Genomic DNA, 22005 nt, shown 5'->3' on the forward strand with positions numbered 1-22005 from the left:
TTTGGATCTGCACAAGAGGCGTAATACAATAGACCCAAACACTGATCAGAATTAGGTTACATTATATGGTCCAACCAGATATAGCTGCTGCATGCTTAACACACAGAGGGAAAAGAAGAAAAAAATATATATATAGCACATTGTTTACATACTATTACTTGACACTACTAGACAGGATGTTTGTTTTTTTTGTTTTTCTTTTAAGCCACACACACACACACACACACACACACACACACACACACACACACACACACACACACACACACACACACACACACACACACACACACACACACACACACACACACACACACACACACACGCCGGGTTTGAACTGGGAACCTTGCGGTCCCATAAACACCCCCGTTTATTATGGGACCCCCTTGAAAATGAGATTCAAATGCAAATACAAATCTGAAATCTGACTCACCTCTCGGATCGCTGTACAGAATTCACTCTGAAGCACCTTCTTCAGGGACTGCAGCTTGTGGCCGGGCACGTCGCCTGACTCCTGTAGCTTCTCCAGCAGCTCTATAGCCCGGGCAATATCTGAGAGACATGAGGGGGAAAGAAATGAGCCATGACTGCGTCGTGTGTTTGTGTGCATGCGTGCATCAATTGATTCGGTACAGCAGCCAGTCCAGAGCCACACTGTTTAACCCATTTAGGCGTGGGAACGATTCTATACAAATGTCTTCTAAATCCTGACAGTTTTCTATGTCAGTGGTTCTCAAACTATTTAATGTCAAGGACCGCTAGAATTATATGTATTTGGCCGCCGTCTCAAAATATGTTGTTCCAAGGACCCCCCAGAAGCAAATATTTGAGTTAAAAACATTCGCTCTGAAAGAATATACATTCAAAGATTTGCTCCACATTTTGAAGTTTAAAAAAAAAATAGCAGACCTACATTTTTCAATACCTAAAGTATAAAACACCAAATGGGGTTCCCGCCCTAAATGGGTTAATGCATTTCCCTGTGCAAGCAAATGATTCCATCTCTCAAATTGTCAACAGCTCTGTAATGAAGGGATTATATATATAGCCCGAATTCTAGACCTAATTGCCAAAGAAAGTCTCCTACAGCTGCTGCCCAGTCAGTCACCAACCTGCTCATCGGGAGCTGTTAGGGGTTCAGTGTCTTGCTCAAGGACACTTTGACACTATAAACCCAGGGCTACTGCCACCCCAGATGTCCAAGGCTATTTTTAGTAGGCTACATACGAAACCAAACTATAGAGACAACTCTCAGAATTCAATCTGGGCAGGAATCCCAGATATAAAGGATATAGCCATATAGGCTTATATCAGAGAGGTGAGATGAAATTCTACTCTACCGCAGTACTATAACCCGCACTCCCCAAAATATATCAAAACAAGCATAGTGTATTGTAGCTAGTAGAAACCACACAGTGTCTAGCATGTTCCTCACTTTGTGGATTTGAAACCACTGGTACATACTACATACAGTGTATACTTCCCTCCAAGTGAGAAACATATATTATACAATATTAGTAACCTCATCCTTGTGAGGTTTCTTTTCTACTTATAAATTGAACTTAACATTCCCCAAAAGGAAGCCATTGAGTGATTGCTGCTGAGTCACAATCTAATCTGGTAATAAAGGTTGTGTCTGTTGTCTTGTATAATCATTTATTTTCAGTCTGAAGGGGTGGCCATTGTGCGGGTCTGCTACGTATCTACACTACAGCTTATTAAATAAGCTATGTGTGTAAACAATTTATCCTAGGCTACTATACATGCGCCACGTCTCTGTCTGCGTGCATGTGTGTGCACGGTTGTAATGCACGTAACTCGAGAACCGTTTGCCCCACCGACTTCACATTCGACACACACGTTCCACACCCCCACAGGGGGTCGGTCGGACCCACGTTTCTCCAGAACCACCACACAAAGGCTCTGGTCAGGCTCTGCCAGTGGGCCTAATCAGCCTAAATCTCCTCACCTGTGCAATTTCCATCCTCTGCCTCAGCCAATTGATTGCCATGGCAACCACACACCTGCCAATTGATTACTTAACCACTCCACTTTTCACTGTCAGTTTGCACTCTTGTCTTAAGCCACAGGCACATACACAGAACTCCATGTGGGACACCGACAGATAGTTAAAACGGGTGCTATGACAACGGATTTTATTAGGTTCCCAAGTAGGCCGGTGGCCAATGTGCACGTACAGGTCTAGTATTGACAATGTCATGAATGATGATGCTATGGACAGGGTCAATAAATGAATTCCACTCAACTAATGGAACCCTATCCTCAAATAAACTCTCGGACATCTTCCAAAGAAAAACGGACCACAATACGCTTTTCTTTTTTTCATTTCTTTTCCTTTTTTACACACAACTGACAATACAAACATACAAAAAACAACAATGAACATTACAAGACAATTACTGGTATAAAGAAAGCAAAACAACACAATACGCTTTTCTAATCTTCATTCCACCCTGAAGCTCTTAAAAGACAATTTCCCATTCAGTCAGTTCTTGCGCTTTCGTCTCTAAAGATATGATGGTTAGGTTTCAGGAAAGTGGGTACAAATGAAAAACAGTCGGCGATGCCTTTTGGCGGAAGTTGTTGTTGCGGAAGCACACCCCTAGAGACAAGACAGTCTGTGTCAACCGAAAGAACACGACAACCGTCATGGTCTACTGTCTACAGTCTACACCACTGTTTCCAAAACAGTGGGTCGAAACCCATTTGTGGGTCAAGGACATATTATCTTTTCCTACATTTTGAACAAATATATATACACACATAATACACACATTTCATTACTTTTGAGCGGCACTAGCCCCTTTTATTTTAAATAAATAAAAACATTGAAAGGAATTTTATACATTTTACAAACAAACAAACAAATCTAAGAAATTCCATAAATAAAAAATAATAATTAAGAAGTAATGAAAATAGCTGATCTACAAGTTCGCAACACGGCGCAAAGCAACGTGTTGTGAGCTTGTAGATCTACTATTTTCACTAGTTTGGGTCCCGGGCAAACCACCTAATCTCTCTTTTGGGTCTCGACCTGAAATGTTGGTCTGGTCTACACTAACTCTTCTAATTAAATCAAAAGGATCAATTTGAAACATTGCAAGTACTGCAATTGTATAATTGTAATAAGAAGTAATAAGAAGAGTAAACTAATATAACTTTTTTTTAAATAACTATCGACTGTATACAGTAGTAATATAATATAGTACCATTTGAACTGGTCATGTGTTAGGGAGGGTTGACTCATATAAATGTACATTACTGTAGGTATTGTGAATAACTGTATATATTACAGTACAAGTGAGAAACGGAATACTCTTCCACATCTCCCGACTAGCCACAGGACAGGAGTACTCAGAGTTGGCTGCCTGTGCACTTATAAGTATGCAAATGCACAGGGGGGGGGGGGGGGGGGGGGGAGAAAAATGACCTGTTCAATTACATTAACAGTGGAGCCCTGTGAAAGACGTTGGAACAAATTGATGGTCAGGATAATGGAAAATGGAGTCAGTCAAGGCCAGTGAGGCGGAGAAAGATAGAAAAGCAATCCCATCCTGGCCTGGTTTGCATTGGGTCAGTCCAGTGCATAAAGAAAGAGGAGGGAAAGGAATAAGGCCAGCACGGGAATCCTCATATTCAGATGTAGCGGTTTCCTGGGCTAGAACAGACATTGTTACTATAGGGCCATGTCATGAAATATTAATATTTTACGGGATGATTAATTATTGTCACTCAAATAATCACGATTAACGGGAAGCAGTGCTGATGCGTCTGACGTGGACGCGGCCATGCCCTAATTGGGGTGTGGTGGTCAGATGCACACTGAGAGCCAAAGGGATGGAGGCGCTGTGGGCTTGTGGGGAACGTGTGGAATGTGTTTCAGCTTTTTCTAATTTGCTTGATTGGCTGTGAGCCTTAGAAAGCCTATTTTGTTCTACAGAGTGTTTAGATAGTTATACAAAGATTTACGTTTAATCACAGCAGCAGCAATTAGGAGTTCAGAGTCTTTCTCAAGGACACTTCCGACACTAACTCTGGGTGAGCCCGGGATCAAACTGGGAGCCTCACGGTTTGCCATATGGCCACTCTACCCCTGAGCCACTGCTGCCCCATGAAGGGCATTCTTCCAGCCGAGTGCGAGATCAACTAGTTTTACAGTTTTCTGATATGGTCTATGCTGTGAAATCTAATTACTGGACCCTCGTCTGGTTCTGACAGACAGGTACTGTGTGCAGGCTGGGTGGTGTGTGATAATCCGGTTAAAGTATTCCTTCGGTACGGCGACTGCGGCAGCGGGCCCGGGAGAACAATAACGCGACACGAGACAGTATCACGCTAAAGGTTCACAAAGTTTATTACACAACAGCGAACATACTGTATATAGTGCTGGATCATAATGACGTGACAATAAGACATGAGACAAAATAACGTGCCTACTCCAGCAAGGCTGACCTTGCTGCCGCTGAGATATGTCTCTCGTAGCCTATCTATAAAGTATGCTACAGTTCAGGCAGTATACAATACATATTAAGTACACTGTATCTCAAGTTCAAGTACACAGACATGGTCAACTCATGATTATAACATAACAGTCTAGACTAGAGTGAAAATAACTTTGTGGCATCACCAGGCGGGCATAAACAAGAACGGAAACCAAGAGCGTCTGGTGTTCCTCCAAAATGTTTCCCCTCTGCCATCAAAATTAGTAATTTGATGAATCCGACTAGTTTCTTCAAGTACTTCTTGAGACTCCTCGATTCGCCATCCGTGTGTGGGAACAAAGAGTTCTAACGTAGACCTAGCCTAGACCACTCTAGTCAGTTCGGAATGAAAAGCAGCTTCCAGCTTTAGTCTAAAGTTCTTAATCCCTGTCACACACGTTTTCTGAATGAGCCAGCGAGCTTGGTTCATTCATTTATTGCCCTGTGAGACTTGCAGGCCAATTGATAATACACATTGAAAACTGGTGCCCTCGTCGTGTACCCCCACGGTTTAAAAAGCAGCTAATGAATTCTATTTAATCATATTTCTTGGCAGCTCATGACTTTCATGTGAGGGGACGTACTTTAGGACTCTCCACAGACTAAAGGAGAAAAACAAATCAACGCCTCCAGGCAGTTACGCTCCTTTGCTGTTAAAACATTAATATACATACCAGACTGACTAATCAAGATTGATGTCAAATACTGGTCTTGAGCAATATACAGAGGCAGAGAGCAGTCAAAAAAATCTAATAATCTTATAGAAATGGAGTCTGGGGAAAATACGCTTTTGTTGGCTACATAATACAGACTTCTAATAAGCATGCAACTCAGCAAAGCGTTCTACTGCAAACCCAGAGCAATAAAGTACCGCGGATTAGGCTACATTGATCCACTTGGAATTGCTGTCTCCATTCCTCTCTTGATTGGTTACTAGTGCTTGTGAGAAGAACCATCCAGTGAGAATTCTATTGGCATATTAGCCTTGGCAAGGGCACCGGGGTGTCACAGGTGATGTTAATCAGGGCATTAATCACTATGGAACCATGAGAGATGTGCATTGGTTGCTTAGATAATAACAGCGACATGATCTTCTCCAAACATGTTTGTGTGTGTGTGTGTGTGCGCGCGTGCGTGAGTTGTGGGGGGCACTGGGGCCATGCATTAAAAAGTAAATAAATTCACAAAACTAGCGTCATTTGTATTGTTGACCTATTTCTACCATATAGTGCAACTTTCGTTAATTTCATTTTATACCCCTCTATCACACGGAACTATGTTTTTTGTGTCCATATCACTACGCCCCAAAAAATTGTCACCATGTGATAGCGGGGTCAAAGTTGAACAAAAGTTTCGCTAATAAGGATTTAGAAATAGGTCAACAATACAAATGGCGCTAGTTTTGTGGGTTGAATTACTTTTAACGTGTGGCCCCCTGTGCCCCCCCACAAAATGACCGGAACTACTTAATATTCACCAAAACGAGAGCAGAACTCCCACCACGGGACTCGGGCACTCAAAGTACCACAGACGAAAAACAGTCGAAGTCCAAATTTCATTCTGACCCCTCCACGAAAAGGCCTCGTTGTCCTGACCCCTTATCTATCATTTATACATTATGGATAAATAGTGTGGACTGTTTTTCGTCTGTGGCATTCAATTAATACAGTTGCAACCACTATAGTAATGGCAAGTATTTCGTACAACTTAAGTAAGTAAGAAAATTGTGAACTATCCCTTTAAGTACAGTACTTAAACTAGAACTGCACTCTGTCGAGTGCATACTTGCTTGTTGCACACTAGTAGGCCATAAATGGCCAACTAGTGCGCAAGCAGAGCGCGCAAGTCCTTTCGACCGCTGTAAACTGTCAAATCTCAGTATCTCTGTGAAGGAACGTTTGAAATGATTAATGTTTAGATGTAACTATTTGCTACCTACTTTATACATATAAACATCTAGTATTATTAAGTATGATTCAAGTTTCTATCTATATAAGAAATACTGTTTTATCGTTGTAGATATATTCTGGATCCCTTTTTAGTTTTTCTAGTCATACACATACACACCACGTACTCTGGTCCCAGCAGATCAGGCACAATTAGCTATTTTATTTTTTACTGATTATGTATATAGTATACGTATGACTAGCTCTAAATGATGACGTAAGAAATATATATAGTATATATATAGTATATAGGCATATACTATATACGTATACATATATACTCTATACTCTATACTGTATAAAGTGTGTAGTTGTAAGTTGATTAGCGGTATACTGTGGTTACTTTGCGCCAAAAACCGTGACAGCTGTTCCGCCATTTGAGGCTTACGCAGAAAAACATCAAATCTGTGCCTGTGTTGCTGGACCAAATGACCACAAATGACCATATTTCTTACGTCATTATTAAGAGCTAGTCATACACATACACACCACGTACTCTGGTCCCAGCAGATCAGGCACAATTTGCTATTTTATTTTTTACTGATTATGTATATAGTATACGTATGACTAGCTCTAAATGATGACGTAAGAAATATATATAGTATATATATAGTATATAGGCATATACTATATATGTATACATATATACTCTATACTCTATACTGTATAAAGTGTGTAGTTGTAAGTTGATTAGCGGTATACTGTGGTTACTTTGCGCCAAAAACCGTGACAGCTGTTCCGCCATTTGAGGCTTACGCAGAAAAACATCAAATCTGTGCCTGTGTTGCTGGACCAATGATGACGAAATGACCATATTTCTTACGTCATCATTTAGAGCTAGTCATACACATACACACCACGTACTCTGGTCCCAGCAGATCAGGCACAATTTGCTATTTTATTTTTTACTGATTATGTATATAGTATACGTATGACTAGCTCTAAATGATGACGTAAGAAATATATATAGTATATATATAGTATATAGGCATATACTATATATGTATACATATATACTCTATACTCTATACTGTATAAAGTGTGTAGTTGTAAGTTGATTAGCGGTATACTGTGGTTACTTTGCGCCAAAAACCGTGACAGCTGTTCCGCCATTTGAGGCTTACGCAGAAAAACATCAAATCTGTGCCTGTGTTGCTGGACCAATGATGACGAAATGACCATATTTCTTACGTCATCATTTAGAGCTAGTCATACACATACACACCACGTACTCTGGTCCCAGCAGATCAGGCACAATTTGCTATTTTATTTTTTACTGATTATGTATATAGTATACGTATGACTAGCTCTAAATGATGACGTAAGAAATATATATAGTATATATATAGTATATAGGCATATACTATATATGTATACATATATACTCTATACTCTATACTGTATAAAGTGTGTAGTTGTAAGTTGATTAGCGGTATACTGTGGTTACTTTGCGCCAAAAACCGTGACAGCTGTTCCGCCATTTGAGGCTTACGCAGAAAAACATCAAATCTGTGCCTGTGTTGCTGGACCAATGATGACGAAATGACCATATTTCTTACGTCATCATTTAGAGCTAGTCATACACATACACACCACGTACTCTGGTCCCAGCAGATCAGGCACAATTTGCTATTTTATTTTTTACTGATTATGTATATAGTATACGTATGACTAGCTCTAAATGATGACGTAAGAAATATGGTCATTTCGTCATCATTGGTCCAGCAACACAGGCACAGATTTGATGTTTTTCTGCGTAAGCCTCGAATGGCGGAACAGCTGTCACGACGAAGGAGACCGGGCGAAAATATTACTTGCGCGCTCTGCTTGCGCAAGTAATAAATAAGAAAATGTACGTTTCCCATCACTGACTTTAACACCCTGCTCAACCAACCAACCCAGCCAGGTGGACAAACTTGAGCCTCTAGAGCTCCCTGAACAGCCTATACCTTGTTCGAAGCAGACCTCTCACCGATCTTCACAGAAAACCCTGAATAACAATGAAGCCCCCCATGGACCTGATAACAGCCCAGCTGAAATCCTCAAGGAATTATAATGCTACCTTTGTACGAACTCGTACACCACACCTCCTCCACATTAAGAGGTGTGGAGACAAGAGTATAGAACCGTGGACTGCTCAGCCACCAACAGACTCACAAAGAGGAGAAGATGGTCGGTCAGTCATCATTGGACATGAGTCACGACGGACAAGTCATTTTATGTTATGTTGCGCTCGGATGCTGCACTCTGGAAATAGCAGATCTACGAGCTCACAAAGCGTCGCAGCGTGACACGTTGTGAGCTTGTAGATCGGCTATTTTCAGTGTAGAACCAAGTGCATAATCAGGCAAGACTAAAACTAAATCAAAATTTACTGTCAAAAACTCAAAATCAACACTATGGGTCAGGACAACAGAAAAAGTAACTACTGCACCACCCTTGGGATTCTAAGGTGCATTGTGTGGATAAGAAAGACATTTGAACTTACACACGGTAATTAGATTAAATCAAGTGCTTGATTTATTTGATCACTTCAGACTGTTCAGCTAATCTCCTAATATATAGGCTAACGTTTTCACTGAGAAATTATCCCTGGTCCAGAGAACAAAGCTCTTTGTGAGTGGCTGGTAATGTGTTGGTATTGTTCCAAAAAGCCAGGGCATCTGGCTAAGTGTTGCTTTTATGAACATTTCTACACTCATTAAATGGAGGTCCCCAGAGGCCATCCAGCAGAGACCTCTTTTGCTTTACATGCTTATTAGTTCCATTTTCTTTATCCACATCGAGGACTTTGACAAGGTGTTGGAACCCACTTCAAAGATTAATTATGGGCCATTCTGCCTTTAGTTTGACACCCCTTTGTGCAGTGCACAGAAGCCACTTCCTGCGCTATAGGCCTGTCACAAATTGTTCCATTTTGGAAAATATCCCATTTTCATTTTTCAAAAATGGCACATCTTCAAGCTTATAAGGAATGATTCTGCGAGGCCACTTCCGAACCCTCCTAAACTGGGGTCCCACAGGGATCTGTACTTCACTAAAACCCTAAAGCACTGTCATCTCTCATGCCGATGACAACCAACCGTTTCGGGGTGCGCAATTAAGCTTATCCGACACAGCAACAGCACGACATGCGCAAATCACCCGCTGCTCCCGACGTGTGTTGGTCCGACATGCGTTGCGTCTTGCTTGCGGTTAAAGATGGAGTGCCACAATTTTTGTATTTTTCCAGTTTTCCATGTGTCTATGAGGTGACAGTATTTCATTAGACACCCTGGAGTCGTTTTTATGTGCAATGGTGTATTAACTTTGTATTTAGGGTTTCTTCCTGGAGGCTCGAACCCTTGACAGTCAAATGGGCCAATGAAATAAACAGTAATATAGTGACATCACACTATCAGCCCCTCCACTAACCCGTCCCCCTTTATCAAACAACTACAGCTGTTCAGTTCAGGTGGATGGATCACCACCCATCACCACCCACCAGGCAAACCAGGCATACTTAATGAACTGGTGGGCGTGTCCACATAAAAGCATGATTTTAACAAATATTGTACACTTTTTGGAAAATAATACCTGATGATCATGTTTTAGGGTGGAAAAAAATAGTGGCACTCCATCTTTAAGGTTAGGTTAGGGTTTAGGGTCTAGGGTGGGGCTAATGACTGTCGGACTGTTAGTATCCTTCCCCCCCCCCCCCCCCCCTCTGCTCCTCAGGTGGAAGAACGCATCACTGCATGCCTGGCTGACATCATCACAGTGGATGACTTCTCACCACCTCAAGCTGAATTACCCAGGCATTCAAAGCACACATTATTACAGCGGTCACTCAATCCTGTATAGATTTACACTCTATAACATTTGACAAATTCGAATGTTATAGCGTTTTGAGAGTGTAAAAATGAAACCAAATTGACCCCACGCTCTCAAGAGTTAAATTGTTTCTTTTGATCAACAAAATCCATATCTCTCCTATGGTACCACATCAATACATCATGGAATCGTGGACTTAAAATCTTATCCAACGACAACAAAATATTCTTTATAGTCTTGGGCCCCCCCCCCCCCGAGAGGCTAAATCCCATTAAAAGGTGCAGTCCGTGGCTCAAATGCTGAATATATAATGAACAGGTTGAAAACCACTGATATACCGTACATAGTTGAAGGCTGAATATCAATGACTCGTTTACAGTCTCAGTACAGCAATGTGGCGTGCTCTGATAACCACTGGAACGGGCTAAATTAACCACGGAGAAACGCTGCATGCATGCATGGGCCACTGCTCATGTCATGCCCCATTTTCTGCATAGAGCCATCCCTTCATTAGACACCAAAGCAGTGATTATAGGACAATGTAATAGCAGGTGTCTGTACAGTAATGAGCAGTAATATGTGATAATCGCATAGCATTCCCAGCTCTCACTGAACAAGGCAGAGAGGTATAATGAAATGCCTTCTTGCATTTCATTTGCCTATATCTCCTCCGCGTGGCTTGCAGTATAAACGTCTCAATCTCAAGCGGTGACGGTGACGGAGATATCCGGTTTCGATGTCGCACTGTATTATTGCCGTCACAATTTTGCCCCCCAAACGCGTAAATAATAAATCAATGTCAGTGCCTTGCTATACGCTGGTTTATGAAATGTCCTAATAGAAATGTCTCGGCAATAGCCCAGAGCTTTGTACTCATCATAAAGAAAGAAAGACATCAAATGAGCTCTGCCGTTTATGATCAGTGAGGTATTAGGCCTGTAGAACTGAGACAACGATAGAAATTAGATGTTAAAAGGAACCCTGGCTAATGATAAATAATGTGCCTTAAAACATTATACTTAACTAAAATCAAAAATTTAAAACACTTTAAATATTTTATTTCTTTCATAAATAGAGGTTCTTTCACTCAATAGGAACTGCTTCTGTCGCAAGTTGATGTCCATGTGTGGTCCAGCCCTATGGAATATACTGTATGGAATGCACGTGCTAATAAAAAGTATTTAAAATATTGCTTTGATGCTCATATTATCCTTATGAAGCATAAAGTTGTTTTTTTATTAGCATATGCACTCCATACATTCCATAGGGCTAGACCACATGGACAGATGACATTATCAACTTGCGACAGGAACAGCTCCTATTGAGTGAAAGATTATCTATTTATGAAAAATATACAATATTTTTTTATTTTTTTATTTTAGTTGTAGAGGGCAAGTATAATGTTTTAAAGATGGAGTGCCACAATTTTTGTATTTTTCCAGTTTTTCATGTGTCTATGAGGTGACAGTACTTCATTAGACACCCTGGAGTTGTTTTTATGCGCAATGGTGTATTAACTTTGTATTTAGGGTTTCTTCCTGGAGGCTGAACCCTTGACAGTCAAACGGGCCAATGAAGTAAACAGCAATATAGTGACATCACAATATCAGCCCCTCCCCTAACCCCTCCTTCTTTATCATACAACTACAGCTGTGGGTGCGGCTTCAGTTCAGGTGGATCACCGCCCATCACCACCCACCAGGCAAACCAGGCATACTTAATGAACTGGTGGGCGTGTCCACTTAAAATAATGATTTTAACAAATACTGTACACTTTTTGGAAAGAGTTCTTCCACCTTATATTTTAATAATACCTGATTATCATGTTTTAGGGTGGAAAAAAATCGTGGCACTCCATCTTTAAGGCATATTTGTCTTATTAGCCAGGGATCCTTTTAAGGCCGAGACCCAAACTATAGTGAAAATAGCAGATCTACACTTTTTTCCCCCTTTTTTTTTAATTCATAAAAAAATGTTTAAAATGTTTTGAAATAATAATTAAAAACAAAATATGTAGGAAACAAAAAATAATAAAGGGACCCATAAAAAAGTATATGACCCACAAATGGGTCCCGACCCACCGTTTGGGAAACAGTGATATATAGCGGGACAACAAGCAGCTGGGGCGACCGCAGGGGCTCCAGCCATGCAGCCTCAACCGCCCCCAAAAGGACTGCCCAAATCAGAAGTGCAACAATGACACGACTGCTTTGCGTCACCCAACGACAGTCTGCAGTCTGCAGTCGGCAGAGAGATGCATGCAGGAGAGCCATTGAACATCAATCCCTGCATATTCAGATATAAAGCCTGATATGGTGCAGGCTGCAGAAAAAGTGGTTCACTTTTTTGACCATTTTGACCTGAGATCAGATTCTAAAAATGTCTTCTTCATCCTGACAGTTTTCTGAAAAAGCTATGTTTCTATGTCAGTCGTTCTTTGATTTTTCAAAAATAGCGGACCTACAAGCTCGTAGCGCGCCACTCGGTGGCGCGCTATGAGCTTGTAGATCTGCTATTTTTCAATAGCTAAAGGGTAAAATAATGCTAACACAAAAGGCGTTTCCGCCCTAAATGGGTTAAATACATAAAAGGCTTCGTTGCATGGAGTGCTAACGATACACTCAAACCACAAAACATTTCGATTGAAGAAGCTCGATAACTAGATACAAACTAGATTCAAATGACGCTATGATGACTACAAATAAGACAAAATATACTGACAATTTCATCAACAAATAAAACTAGACAAAACTGTTAGGGTGGGTGGGAGGTCGGGAGACTAGTGGTGAAGAGATCCAGTAGAACTTGAAGACATGCGGCTCCATTTTCGTCACTAGCCAATCTACATTGACACGTTGTGAGCTTGTAGACTGGCCATTTTAACTATTCAAAAATGTTTCGCAAAATAAAATAAAAAAAGGCAAATGAGTTTAGGGATAAGGGCTTTAGCGGTGACGAAGATGGAGCCCCATGATATTTTATGCTCGGTTGGTTGCACTCTGAAAATAGCAGATCTACAAGCTCACAACGCGTCGCAATGCAGTGTGACGCGTTGTGAGCTTGTAGATCTGCTATTATCAGCACATCAACCAAGTGTAAAATCAGGCATGACGACGCCATCAAGGTCCGCCGAAAATAAATACATTTTACATGACAAAATCAACTAGATTTAGCTCAGTTCCGTGGAGCACTAACAATACACTCAAACTCCCACATGGTGTATAGTGGTAGCACGTCTATGAATCACTCGACTGGATAGCAGGAAATACAGGAAATGTGATCCCACCCTGGACCGACCAAACGCTCCGCCATGTGCAGAAGAACAGGCACGTACGCATCCCTAATGTATTTCCTTACAGGATAGGATCATGGATATGAGCAGAGGAAAGTTAAAAAAAATAAAGAGATCAGTGAGAGAACATATCGCAGTTCTGTACTACTAGATCAGAGTTTTTGAGTAGATAGTTTTGTATTAAAGTGTCTTGAATCATAAGATGCCCAGTCCGCACAGGCTTACAAGACAGTTATGGATACATTGTTCTCCAGGGTTACGTAACTGCCATCATGAAATTTCATAAAACAAAAATTTCCTTAGTGGGACTCTAATGGGACTCTGAACCCTACCACACCAGATCAAGTCATATTTCCCCAAATTCAAGGTACCAGAAGTTAACTCTGAACTTGCTTTTGGCTTCTGTGGCCCTATAATACATGGAATGACCTGCAAACTACATTAAAATTGACCACATTGGTACGCCTGAGTCGTTTTAAAACCTTGGTGAGCATACAGCATACCCCCACAATATGCAACTTTTTTTAGATCGTTTTGAAATTTGTTTTAGCTTCTATTGTAACCTATGTAAATCATCTATACCTTTTGTTTTCCTTTTCCTGATCTTCTGATGTATTGTGATGTTTTTTATATGATATTGTATTACTCGACGACACTGAAAATTTGTTTAATTACTCAGTGTAATTTCGAGAATAAATAAAACTTGAGTGAATGAATGAATGAATGAACTTAATAACATTCCAAAACAAATCTGGGTTCCTATCCTGGATTATTTATTTATTTTTCCCTAAATAAAGAATTTCTTACAACAAAATGAAACTCATCCTCCACCACTCCCAGCAGTGGCGCCGTCAGGACGTAAAAGGTGAGCGGACATTATTTGGGAGTGATATCAGGACTCACATTGTTGTATTAGGCTATTAGCCCGTCTGACTCCTTGATCGAGTTGCAACTATAAGAGCAACTGCAGTTACTACACGTACCGTATGCAGACAACACACATTACAATGACTATTGCTCAGCAAAATGGAAACGCTGCTAGAGCATAGCATGCACCAGCGTCGGTCGGAATAAATAAATAAATAGACCAGGCATCCCCCCAATAGTGCAGGGACATTCAGACCCAAATGACCCCCCCTCCGGCGCCTATGACTCCCAGGTCACAATCACAAAGAACACACAATCGCTGCTCCTCCTCAGGAATGCCAGTATATCTGCAAAAGCCACCTCAACTACTAGGCCTACTACTAGTACACATAATTTCAATGACATATTTAGCCCATATTATAGGCTAAATAATTAATATGTCATTGAAATGTACAGAGGTTTTCTCACCCTTATTTAACCAGGATCTTCCCGAGGGAGACCTGGCCAAGACAGACAGGAGCATAATTAAAAACACAGTTACAAAGAGAAAACACAATTTAAATATCAAAAGACATTATGGCCATTTCATAACCAGATAAAAAAATAACATTGGCATAACAAGGCTTCTCATCCAATACTTTCATTTTGGACATTTAGCATTTAGCTAAATTAATTACTTCTTGCTTCAGTCAGCATAGATCAACAGGTCCAATCAGACGAGATTAAGTCCAATCAATTCGGAACAAAGTAGGCTATTAAAAGTAATTTAGACCTGATGCAACATTTGTGCGTTTAAGCAGCATGTGCTATACGCGTGATAGGCCAATCAGAGGCAGGCGAGGCGTTACCATGTCTATGCTCGGACGTAGAAAGAAATCACACGTTGTATACAGTACAACCAAAATACTACGGTGTCCTCAGAGGGCCTATATACAGTAGCTGGCCTTCACACTGACCTGGTTGTCACTGTACTGGAGACTTCTAAGTACTTAGTATTTCCAATTTCCAATACTTGAATACTCACTCCACTACATCTCAGATCCAAATACTTTTACTCCACTACATTTATTTGACAGCTTTAGTTAGTAGGTACTTTGTAAATTCTGATTATTATTACAAAACATACATTAACCACTTCCTAGCCCTATAGACATTTCGGCCATTTGAAAATAGCAGATCTAGAAGCTCACAATGCGCCGCTTGTACATCTGCTATTTTCAAAACATCGTCATACATTTGAAAACTTCAAATGAGACGTTCTGCATAATGACTACTTTCTACTTTTGGTACTTTAAGTAAAAAAAGAAATCCCTTCATACCAATACTTTTTTTGTACTTTTACTCAAGTAAATTTTGAATTCCAGACGGTCACTTGTACTTGAGTATTTCTACATTACAGTCTGTTGTTCATTTAGGCATGTCATTATAGGATAGGCGAACATTTAATTAAAACATTTTCAAAAATCGTGAAAAAAGCAGATCTACATGCTCACAAAGTGTCAAGATGAGACACATTATTGTGATCTTGTACATTGGATCATTGCGCTTCTTTTGCAGACACTGTCCTACGAATAACTTAAAGCAGTAATTTATGAAAAACACAAGTTAACAAAACATGAACTATGGTCTATGGAGATACAAGGTTTCTTCCTGACAGTCAGCAACGATATGTGCACTATATAAAGAGCTTTGCCTCTACGGGACTCAAGGGGTCCAGATGTGTGCAACATCTGCATGAGTGACCCATCCCCCAGTGCCAGTGGCAAATAATAATTCCCATCTCTCTATAGCGTTACACTCAGCATCCATGTTGACAACAGAAGGCTGGGGCTTGCCAAATTTAGCATATCTGTGAAGCAGTCTATGTGCAATTAGGTCATTTTCACAGTGTAGGTTGACAGACATATTTTTCAGAGAATGTGAGTGGGACTTGATTCTCATGTGTCTATGAGTATGTTTAGACTGGTAGCCTGAATCCGATTTTTTGGCCTAGTTAGATTGGAACATTGGACTGGACTTTTTTTACGGTCATAACAGCAAAAAAAGAAAAACACAAGATTTTTGCAGATCACATAATATGACATGATGGTTTGAAATGCAATTCAGAACGTTTTTTTCAAAGATGTCTCAGTCTGGACACTGAAGTCTGAAATATACCTTGTCATACAATGGTGTCGTTTGCTGAAAATATATTATCTGGAAGAAGTCGACAATGTCTGAATACACAGACATCGGAATAAGAAGTTTGGACAGATAATGCTTTTAAATGTTTTATCCCACAATTTTGTAACCCATTTTTTCACCAAGTGTCAATTATCTAATGTAATCCTGGGCGCTACACTTCCTCTGCCAACCTGGGGGGGGGGGGGGAGGGGGGCAGCGGACTGACCTCATGCTTCCTTCTATGCATGAGGAGTACAAGCTGCTTCTTTTCACCTGACAGGGGAGCGTTTCCCCGGCCGGACGTAGCGCGTGGAAGGAACACGTTATTCCGACCAGTTCCTTTCCCCTCCAGAGACCAGGATTACTGCATGTTTTTTTTGTGGGGACACGGGGAGAACATGCAAACTCCACACAGAAGGGCCCTTTCGCCAACCCCGCCTCGGGTATGGGCACTGATGACACATGCGCAGCCCCCAGTGCCCACAGCGTCCCCAGCGGGAATCGAACCCAGGACCTTCTAGCTGTGAGGCGACAGCACTACAGACTGTGCCACCGTGACCCTCAGATAATGCTTTTAATATTCAACACCCGGCCTATACTCCATAAAAATGCAAGTCACCTACTGTATGATAAACTAAAAGCACAGAACAGAGTTCATATGTACATAGCTGGGAGGGGAAGCACTTCTGCTGGAAATACATTCAAGACTAATGAACCACAACAACTCTCCCACTGGGAGATTAGCAGTCTTGTTCTTTGAATTGAAACTGAATAGCACAAGCATAAGAACGGGGTGGAAACAAAACAAAGATGCAACTACCCACATTGTTGTGCTGCAATGTGAGGTTGTACATGTTGAAATCTGGCATGTTGATTTCACTGTAAAAATGGACCCATTGTTACACTCTGGATGCTGCAGTTGCCATTTTCATCAAAAAGGAAGCCGGTGTGGTGCCAAAGGTAAAACGCTCACGTTTCATGGGACTCACGGCCATATTTGTCTCAGGAAGCTTCCCATGTATTTCTGTTTCCCTCTCTCCTTTGTAGCCTACCCCGTTTGTCTCTCTCGTGTGTGCGCGTGTGTGCGCGTGTGTGCGCGTGCGTGTGTGTGTGTTCCTGTCCCGCCAGGCTGCTCAGTGTTGCTCAGTGGCGTTTTGAAGCACCCGGAAGAACGGTCTACTTCTGCATTTTTTTCAATTAAATGCTCAATGTTAAAGCCCAGATGCACTGGGTTTCCTCGTCATAAGTCAACGGGTCCGTCTGCTGCAGTCCCAGCACTGACCAGTAGGGCAGAGTGCTTCAACATTGGAGGAGAGCCTCCCTGGGGGCTTGGCTGCCACTTGCTCACCTGGATGGCTGGATCCTGCACACATGTCTTTAATCATCTCATCTCCTCTGCTAAACCCCAACTCAGCGTGTCTCGTTGTCGTTTCAGCTGCAGTGGTAGAGGGACGCCCTTCTCAGACCTCCAGAGTTTAGTGATTAGTTCTTACTGTTGGGTTCTTCTAACGTTTGTATTGTCTTCCTTGAGCTCGTCTGCCTGCCTGTCTTCTTGTTTGCCTCCTACGCGGCCTATTTTCCTGTGTTCCTGCTTGCCTGCCAGTCCAGCCTGCCCACATCATATTCTGTCAATTCTGTGTCATGGAAAAGTCTTCCATTTGATATTTGTAACATCAAAGGAAAGACTATTTTCTTGTTGTCGTTTATTGCGACGGTAGATCTCAGATTACTATAAAAACCTGCAAAACCTGTCCGTCCGTCTGGTCACGCCACCGTATATGGCTGTCAGACCGTTACACCTCGTGACACGTATATGTGTCATATATGGTCGACACTCTACGTATATATGACCATCTCCATATAGGAAGATCGGGGTGCATACTTAAGTTTAGACTAGTCATTGGTTAGACATGGGTTAAGGTTAGGTTTAGGTGTGCTGCCCCGTGGGAGGTTAGGTTTAGGGTGAAGGGTTTGAGATAGGTTGTAGTTGTAGGACTAATGACTGCATGGTCTAAACCAAAAAATGTCTAAACTAAGTACTGCACCCACTAAGTCACCACACTGACCTCATCAAACCCTGGATAGCCATACATGGAGAAGACTATCATCACCTAGATCTGCATCAAACCCTTAGATATCCATATATGGAGCTGACCTGTTCTGACATTCCATATGTTGATCCTTCCCATGCAATTCCACCCATCCTTCCTCTTCGATATATCCCTTTGGACTGATACCTGTCCATTCAAACTCTAGACGGGCCCGCCCCAAAGTTATCAGTGCAGCCACGCCTGGCAGCCGGCGAAAACTAGAGTTCTATATTTTTGTCAATGTATATTGTTTTGATCCCTGTCACCCCAGGAAGACTAGCTGTCTTTATACGTGTTATATTGTGACTCTTGGCCCCCGTCACAGGAAGACTAGCTGTCGTTTAGGTGTCAGCTAATGGGTATCTGTTTTAATAAACAAATAAAGATGTATAAAGAGCAACACTAATTATATCATGCAACACACTAAAGTACACAGCCCTGCTGGGTGGGCGCACGTACATGCTTGCTAACCAAGCTTCGAGTGATAAATTAAATTATACCTTCTTCAAAATGCTGCACACTCAGCATTAGCTTTCAAACGGCAGCTCAGACGGCAGGATTTAATAACGCGGCCATCACTCTGGGCTCCTAAATTGAGAGAGGATGGCATAAAACATGCTGCAGAACCAATGATGCGATGCTGTGAATAACAAGGGTCATCCTCATCATTCACTGATTAAAGAATAGGCACAGAGCCAAACTGTCGCAGTGATGTTCTACTGAGGGCTTTGAAGCTTTATGAATGCTCTTTTAAAACATTACTGTTTCTTCAGGCCGTAGGTGCTTTCGCTGGGCAACGCTCAGTCCATTTATTAGTCCATTTATAACAGAGCAAACCTGAAATGCATTACCATCTATTCTTACAAGTCTAAAGTTGTCACTTGCGAAAAAGATGTGCGCACAAGCCAATGAAAAGATGTGCCCATGTGGCCGCGAGCCAATGAAAAGATGTGCGCACCCGTCACTAGCTCTCTGCCCCTCCCCCTTTTGGCTGCTGGCATGTGATCTCGCTCTCCGCAAAGAAACCTCACGGAACGGAATGAGGAATAGTCGCCTCACCATTTCGCTTATTCCTTCTAAATCTCTGTATATAAAAATATAGGTCACTCAGCAAATCTTACATCAACATTGTTCTTCGACAGTACTTGGTTTGTGCCTAACTACTACGATTATATATATTTTTAGGGCCATGTCATGTGGTCTACCTGCAAAGCCTTTGTGATCTATCTGTTGTGTGCTAAGCTAAATTATCATACAGAACCACAACAGTCAACACGGCATTGACCAGGGTTGCCACATTGACTGAGAGGGAAACAAGCAACCAGGTCTATGAAAATGTTAACAGGCCAGATCAAGTCAGAAAATCCGAAAAAGTCAGAAAATAAATCTAGAATAAGCAACAATATTGCTGACTGTCAAACATCATTGTCCAATGTTGTTTTAGAGCAGTGGTTCTCAAACATTTTCATGTCATGGACCACTAATATTCTATATATATTATATATATATTATATATAATATATATATTTACTATATATACACACCGGTATATATACAGTATACACAAACCGTATATCTAGGTGTGCCCCGAGATTTTTAGGCTATGAAAAGTGTGCCCTGGGACAAAAAAGGTTGACTTAAGCGGTGCCCAAAAGGTAGATCACGATCTACCAGTATAGAACCTATACTGGTAGATCGTGATCTACCTTTTGGGCACCGCTTAACGTCAGATCAGGGGTTTTGTCGGCCAGTGCCAAAAATGCTCCACGACAGCATAATCGGAGCAAATACCGGGCAGTGTGTATGAGCCATAAAGTGTTGACTACACTACACTACACTAATAAGGACACATAATAATAACTAATAACCCATCCGTTACTACATGTGGAGTCAACTCCCGCAATTTCCTTCTTCCCATAGTGCGCGGCAACGTAACTCTGGGATGAGCTGCCGCGAAATTCTAGTTACCAATATTAGATATTATGTGCTTTTGGCAACAACTAAAAACACTGATGTAAAATAAGCACATCCAAACCACTATCTTAAATTATGTTAATAATCAAAGTAAGACCAAATATGCACTTATAGGATCATCTTGTTACAATTTACAATTAAGTATTTTAGCAGACAGACACTTCAGAGAGAATCACAAGTTCACAACGTGGTCAGAGTCAAGAGAAAAGCATCATGAGCTCTAGTAGTAGTCAACCAAGTTAGCCTTGAAAAGAACTTCACCTTTCTTAGGCGATATATACCACAGAGGAGGCCCTGCCATCTGCCACTGGGTATCCTTAGCACATTTGGCAGTTGTCCCCCCCCCCCCCCCCCCCCCCCCCCCCACACACACACACACACACACACACACACACACACACACACACACACACACACACACTGAGTGGCAAGTGGACTAGAATAGTGACAAGTGGAATAGAATATAACAGTATAACTTTGCCAGTCAGGTAGTTCATTCCACAGAATATCAAGTCCTGTCCTTACGCCAAGCGAATAATTAGCACTAATTTGACCTACTATTGTGACTTCCCCCTCAGTGGAAGGCAAATAAATCACTCGTCACTGGCTAATGGCTCCTGGATGAGACTGTAGTTAACATTCCCTACCGTTACCATAGGCGGGAATGTGAGGCCAGTGAAATGCGTGATAAGCAAAGAAGAAGAGCCACATCCGCCCAACCCGGAAGTGATTACCCTCCATAGCTGTAGTCTAGACTCTCTCCAAGTTGTGGTCTAACGCCCGGATGATGTTTATCCTTATGTTTAATGTTTTATTAGGCTTTAAATATGGTACTTTATCACATTCTGAACACAAAAAAAACAAATAACCGCGCACACAGAACAGAATTTTACTTGCTGGCTGTCTGAATACCAAATTATTTTGACATATTGCTTATAGCTTTAAATTAATGTACAAGAAGTCTACACAATTAGAGAATGTAGAAGAATTGTTATTTTGATCAATGTTTGCCCGTTACCTCTCCTATGGTAGAAACATCAATACACAAATGGAATTGTGGACAAAATCTTATCAAACGACAACAACAACAAAAAACAGATTTTGGGTCTGAGAGGCCTGTTTCTATCTGCTTTCTTTCCCTTCTGCTCTCACTGTCCCTCTATCTTCTCACGGAATACTAGCCTTCGTAAAACATAATAGAGCGTGCATGAAGAAATAACTCATTTACACCTGTACACATGCTGTGAGGTGACAATGCAGATGATTCTGAGGCTAATTATGGTGTGACTTTCCTGTGGATCTCTGACGACATGTTGATGACATCATATTGATGACATCAATCTGGCCAAATACAAGCA

At 41.4% G+C, this 22005-nt stretch overlaps 1 protein-coding gene across 1 annotated transcript in view; it reads right to left on the reverse strand.

The window, feature by feature from the left end:
• Nucleotides 1–22005, reverse strand: part of lin7a (lin-7 homolog A (C. elegans)) — a 53902-nt gene that overhangs the window by 30004 nt on the left and 1893 nt on the right. The window contains exon 2 of the mRNA XM_083758284.1: nucleotides 434–552. Within this exon, the coding sequence (XP_083614410.1) occupies nucleotides 434–552 (119 nt within the window). The remainder of the gene's footprint in view (nucleotides 1–433; nucleotides 553–22005) is intronic.

This window comes from Protomyctophum parallelum, assembly GCF_964188405.1.
Source record: "Protomyctophum parallelum genome assembly, chromosome: 22".
Taxonomy (NCBI): domain Eukaryota; kingdom Metazoa; phylum Chordata; class Actinopteri; order Myctophiformes; family Myctophidae; genus Protomyctophum; species Protomyctophum parallelum.